This window comes from Kogia breviceps, chromosome 9 (assembly GCF_026419965.1).
Source record: "Kogia breviceps isolate mKogBre1 chromosome 9, mKogBre1 haplotype 1, whole genome shotgun sequence".
NCBI classification, from domain to species: domain Eukaryota; kingdom Metazoa; phylum Chordata; class Mammalia; order Artiodactyla; family Physeteridae; genus Kogia; species Kogia breviceps.
This window is the reverse complement of record NC_081318.1, coordinates 73507711-73513710: the sequence shown is the minus strand read 5'-3', so window position 1 is coordinate 73513710 and position 6000 is coordinate 73507711. Positions and strand designations below refer to the sequence as shown.

At 53.7% G+C, this 6000-nt stretch overlaps 1 protein-coding gene across 2 annotated transcripts; it reads left to right on the top strand.

The window, feature by feature from the left end:
- Positions 1-1319: 1319 nt before the first annotated feature.
- SP8 (Sp8 transcription factor) lies at positions 1320-4042 on the top strand. 2 transcript variants are annotated; one of them, XM_067041686.1, is made up of 2 exons: positions 1320-1446; positions 2448-4042. In XM_067041686.1, exon 2 carries the CDS (start codon positions 2477-2479, stop codon positions 3947-3949), a length of 1473 nt encoding a protein of 490 aa, XP_066897787.1. In that variant the 5' UTR covers positions 1320-1446; positions 2448-2476; the 3' UTR covers positions 3950-4042. The 2 variants fall into 2 exon arrangements, with proteins under 2 accessions (XP_066897787.1, XP_058929695.1); XM_059073712.2 differs by having other exon boundaries at positions 2444-4042.
- The last annotated feature ends 1958 nt before the right edge of the window (positions 4043-6000 follow it).

The window sequence follows — 6000 nt, the reverse complement described above, 5'->3', positions numbered from 1 at the left end:
AAATAAAACTCAAAGATTTCAGTCAAAATCCTGATTTTTTTCCTCAGAAAGAGGCGGCAGGATTTCCTGCGAAAACTCCTAAATTCCATAAAGATCTCAATTTCTCACCCCCAGAAAAAACAATACTCTCCCACCCCCTTCTCTATCTAATCCTTTTGTATTGAAATTTACTCATCGCCACGGGACAAACACACCCTCTCCCCTAGAGTGAGACTTGCACTTCCAAAGCGGAATCCCACCTCAGAAGAAAAAAAAAAAAAGCTACTGCAGCAAAGTAACAACTCTTTGACGCAGGCGCACACAAGCCCTAACTCTCTTAAAAAAATACCCCTCAGCCTCCCTAAATTTCAACCCTTCGGCTGTAGAGCCAGGAAAGGAGAGGAAGGTATTAATACGATTTTCTTTTAAAATGTAGTGATAGTATCCAAGAAATTAAGGGGGAAAAAAAATCACTCAAGATTTGAGCTACAGGAAACCAGAGGAAGTTGGCGACAGTGATAGCGTTTGTGAATATTTATTTATTCAGCCTCACTCAACTTCGCAGTTTCACTCTTAAAATCACCATGTCTCTCTTTTACGTATGTGCACTTTACTGCACTGTTCCTGTTCTCCACCCCCAGTTCTGTGGCACAGACACACACAAGCACACACGATTACCCCCTTCTCTCTCACACAAACATTCACACAGCCTTCGTCTCTCTCACATCAAACGGACACACACTCATCCACCCTCCCCCCCTTTTCACACAAACACCCATATTCACACTCCTTCCTCTCCCCCCACACCAAACACACTGAGCCACCACCTCCCCCACCCACACACACTTTATTGCACTGTCCCTCATCTCTCCCGAGGTCTGTCACTCACAGGTACACTACACTCACACCCTTCCCCTCAACACTTTACTGGTCCGTCCCTCTTACCCCCCTTTGTCACACATGCAGCTAAACTGTCACTCACAACCCCCCTCCCTCTCTGCACTGTCCCTCCCCTCCCCCCGTCACTGTTACATTGCCGTACTCTGGCCCCCAACCTCCCCCCATCCCATCCCTCAGTCTGCACTGTTTTCTTCTCAGCTTGGTCACACTGGTACAGTTACACTGTTATACACACACACAACCGCTTTGCAACACACACGCGGTCCACCCGCGCCGCTCCCGCTCCAAACACCCCCCATCCCCCCCCCCCCCCACGAGGCGGCCGGCGGCGGCGCCGATGACCTCACGGCGCGCGCACGGCGCGGCCCGGCGAGGCCGCAGATTGGCTGGCCGCGCCTCCGCGGCACTTCAAAGCCGGAGAGGGAGCTACAATTGTGGTGGAATGGGCGGAACTGATCATTGTATTGCACACCTCTAAAAAAAACACTGCCTCTGATTTATCAATATAAAAAAGATCCTCTGAGAGGAGGAGGGCACTTTTGTGTGATGGCAACTTCACTTCTAGGGGTGAGTCTCAGGATTTTCTCTTTCTGGTTTAATTAGTTTCCTTTTATTGCCGATCGGAGGGGGTTAAAGTCGCCCCGGCCAGGCCACGGGCTATCAGTCTCTATTGAGAGCTTTTTTCCCCCCCTTTAAATACAAGTGAGTTTGGAGAACAGAAAGAGGGGGAGAGGGGGGCAGAGTCACTTTTTTCAGAGAAGGAAAAGGTTCGAAGGGCATTTAGACAAGCCACCTCGCAGCGCCCGGCCTCTCCCCGCCCGGGAGACGTGCGCCCAGCCCATTTTACGTGCGACGATTGCGGGGGTAAAGAAAGCAAGTTTTTCCTCCTGGGCAAACTGCAGATTTTCCCTCTTCCCCTTAGAAAATTCCGCAGCCCGCCTTGTCTTGCAGGTACGTTAAACCCGTCTCTCTCTCTCTTTCTTACTCTTTTTTACTATTGTAGACTTTTTTTTTTTTAAAGAAAATCAGGAAGAGCGAGCCAGCCCTATAGTTTGACGTCTTTTGGCCTGGGAGAAACAACCCAGGATGGGTTTCTGGGGACCGGAACAGGATTTTCAAAGCTCTTCTGTGGATTACAGGGGTAGCGCTCTTAAAAGCAATCCAATGGTTTTTCCCCAGGCTTCTCCGCAAAGGAATCTTCCTTCCTCCCCAATCTGGACTTTTTGCTTGCTTGTTTGTTTCGAAGTGCCTGGGGCCTTGTGTGCATAAGAGTGTTGTTTTAGCTGAGAATACTTGTCAAACTCTTCTTTAGCATGGCGCTTTGCTCCCGAATCAGACGCCGGCAGCCAAACTTGTTCCCTCCCGTAGAGTAGAAAGCAGCCGGGCGCCGGGGCTGTTGGGGGAGCCAGGTGAGTTGGTGGCGCCGCGCCGCAGCGAGAAATGGGGTGCAGTGGGGCGTCTTGGAGGCTACCGGAGGACTGATGCACATTTCCTTCCTCCCTCCCCCACTGGCCCTTTGCCCACCTCCCCTCCCCCACCCCTTCTCCTCTCCTCCTTGTCTCAGGAAGAACCGAGGTTGGGATCAACTCCTTTGGCCATGCTTGCTGCTACCTGTAATAAGATCGGCAGCCCCAGCCCTTCTCCCTCCTCCCTCTCGGACAGCTCATCTTCCTTCGGCAAAGGCTTCCACCCCTGGAAACGTTCCTCGTCCTCCTCCTCCGGCAGCTGCAACGTAGTGGGCTCCAGTCTCTCGAGCTTCGGCGTGTCGGGCCCCTCCAGGAACGGCGGCTCGTCCTCGGCCGCGGCGGCTGCCGCGGCTGCGGCGGCTGCGGCTGCGGCCCTGGTGACCGACTCGTTCAGCTGCGGCGGCTCGCCGGGCTCTAGCGCCTTCTCCCTAACCTCCAGCAGCGCCGCCGCTGCCGCCGCGGCAGCCGCCGCCGCCGCCTCGAGCTCTCCCTTCGCAAACGACTACTCGGTGTTCCAGGCCCCTGGCGTGTCGGGGGGCGGCGGCGGCGGGGGCGGCGGCGGCGGCGGCTCCTCCGCGCACTCGCAGGACGGCTCCCACCAGCCAGTGTTCATCTCCAAGGTGCACACCTCTGTGGACGGGCTGCAGGGCATCTACCCGCGCGTGGGCATGGCTCACCCATACGAGTCGTGGTTCAAGCCCTCGCACCCCGGCCTGGGCGCCGCCGGCGACGTGGGCTCGGCCGGCGCCTCCAGCTGGTGGGACGTGGGCGCGGGCTGGATCGACGTGCAGAACCCGAACGGCGCGGCGGCGCTGCCCGGCTCGCTGCACCCCGCCGCCGGGGGGCTCCAAACCTCGCTGCACTCGCCGCTCGGAGGCTACAACTCGGATTACTCAGGCCTGAGCCACTCAGCCTTCAGCAGCGGCGCCTCTTCACACCTGCTCAGCCCCGCCGGGCAGCACCTCATGGACGGCTTCAAGCCGGTGCTGCCTGGCTCCTACCCGGACTCGGCCCCATCACCGCTGGCTGGAGCTGGGGGCTCCATGCTGAGCGCGGGGCCGTCTGCGCCGCTGGGGGGCTCCCCGCGCTCTTCCGCCCGCCGCTACTCCGGCCGCGCCACCTGCGACTGCCCGAACTGCCAGGAGGCGGAGCGGCTGGGTCCGGCCGGGGCGAGCCTGCGGCGCAAGGGCCTGCACAGCTGCCACATCCCGGGCTGCGGCAAAGTGTACGGCAAGACGTCGCACCTCAAGGCGCACCTGCGCTGGCACACGGGCGAGCGGCCCTTCGTGTGCAACTGGCTCTTTTGCGGCAAGCGGTTCACGCGCTCCGACGAGCTGCAGCGGCACCTGCGGACCCACACCGGCGAGAAGCGCTTCGCCTGCCCGGTCTGCAACAAGCGCTTCATGCGCAGCGACCACCTCAGCAAGCACGTGAAGACGCACAGCGGCGGCGGCGGCGGCGGCGGCGGCTCGGCGGGGTCAGGCAGCGGCGGCAAGAAGGGCAGCGACACCGACAGCGAGCACAGCGCCGCGGGCAGCCCGCCCTGCCACTCCCCGGAGCTGCTGCAGCCCCCCGAGCCTGGGCACCGCAACGGCCTGGAGTGACGCGCACCCCGCCCCTGCCCCTCTCGCCTTCCCCCTCCCACCTTGGTCCGCTTGGGCCCTGTGGGTCCTGGCCTCAGTTCCACCCTCTCTACGCTGCACCCTGCTCACCCTCTTTCTGTCCGTGTCCCTCTCTCTTAACTCCCTCTGTGACAACTTTGTAAAGGGAATGTGGACATGTAAGTAACACGCGTTGCTCTCCTGGGCCCTGGCTGTCTCTCTCCACCGGGTGACACTGTCGGAGCCCAGTACAGCCCAAGCTAGCGCCTCGCCGGGCCTTTAATTCTGGTCCTCTCCTCCTTGTCCTCCCTGAGTCATCCCCAGCTTTGACGGGCACATCTTTTAGAGGAAAGCGGCCACTGGAGGTAGAGCTGGACCGATCCAGTGCCTGGGAGACCAGGGGCCTCCGCACGGGCGGTAACAACTAGGCTGAGTAAGGTTGAGCGGCGCCGTGGGGAGGGCGAGGCAGTAGGCCCACCCATGCCCCCCCCTTCCCCCCGGGCTAGCGACTTGGTACCAGAACCTCAGTCTTGGGCGTCTAGGCTGCGGAGCGCCCTGCCCTGCCGCTGCGCGCCGCTCCCTGTCCTGCGCAGAGCCGTCGGGAGCCCATCTGGCGGCACCGAGACCAGAGTTTCCTAGTTTAGCTCTCCGACGTCAGCTCTGCCTCTTTTTCTTTGTTCCCTGGGGTGGAACCGAAGCAAGTTTCAGCTAAGGGCAGTCTTGGTGAATCGATGCAGCAGCCTTCTTTTATCTTTATAACTTTTTTTTTTTTAACGAAAAAAAAAAACTAAAGAAAATTAAAAAAACAAACAGCATTCTTCCATTTGGTTTCCCTTCTAGATGGCTTTTCCTCTAGCAGTGAGCAAGTCTTTCTCTCGAAACTTTGCTAATATTGATCCCAAAGTTATTTTGATCGCAGTAACTTAACTTATGGGGTGGGGGTGGGGGTGAGGGTAAGTGTCTTTTTCTTATGCAAAAATACCCCTTTCCGGTGAGACCAGATTAACTATTTCCGTGTTTGTCCTTTTCTACCTCGTTTTCACCACTCCCGAGCATAATCTCCTTTTTTTTTTTTTTTTTTTTTTTTGCTAGTCTAGCCGTCAATTTGTATAGTACCCATTTCTGTAAATTTTTGCAATTCGTTGAAGATTCTTAGGGTTAAACTTTTTGTGTGTCTGTGATTCAAACTTATAAAGAAGTGAAGAAGCTGTCGTTTATTTCAGACGAGGCTGTAGTTTAAATGCCAAAAGGGAAAATAGAAAAAAAATTGTAAGATATTTCTGAACCTAATGGTTTGTACAACTGGGGAATCGTTCTAGATTAGGTATCAATTATAACTCCACCAGTGTATGGGTGCGAGGTGCAGTTGTCCAGGAGACGATTTTGTATAGTATTTTTCTTGTACATTACTTCCAGTAAATATTTGAAAATATATTGAAGTAAACTTGATTTTTTTTTTTTTTTTTTTGTCACAAGAAAATATTAAGAGTTATTCTTGCAGTTCTGATGAGCTGCAGGTTTTTTGAACTCACTTCTGGAGGTGCAGAGCCACAAACGCACTTTCCGGGCCTAGTTTTGCTCGAGTATGAATTTAGATAGGTATCAAACTGTAACTAAGACAATATTTGATAAATGTGGGATGACACTTAATTTAATGGAGCATGTACTTATTTGCATTTGCTGGCAGTTCAGGCATAGTTAAAGTGAGAGTTCTCCTATATTTCATAATAACTGGGTCTGCCAAAACCCATGTGTTAAATAAATTGTCCAAGTGAATCTCAACTAATTTTGGCCTTTGTGTATTTCCTGAAGGTAATATTGTTAACTGTTAATAAACACTCTTGACACTACATTTAAATGTTTGCAGATTCTGCAAACTAATTGCTCTTTGTAATGTTGAAATAATTTGGATATTTCACATTGAAATGAAAAGCCTTTCTCTGGAACATTTTAGACTTGCATTTTAAATGCATGAAATGTAATTGATTTATTTGTAATATTTTAAATGGTATTAATAAACTCACATAAAAGACTAGGTCAGTTAATTTGTATTT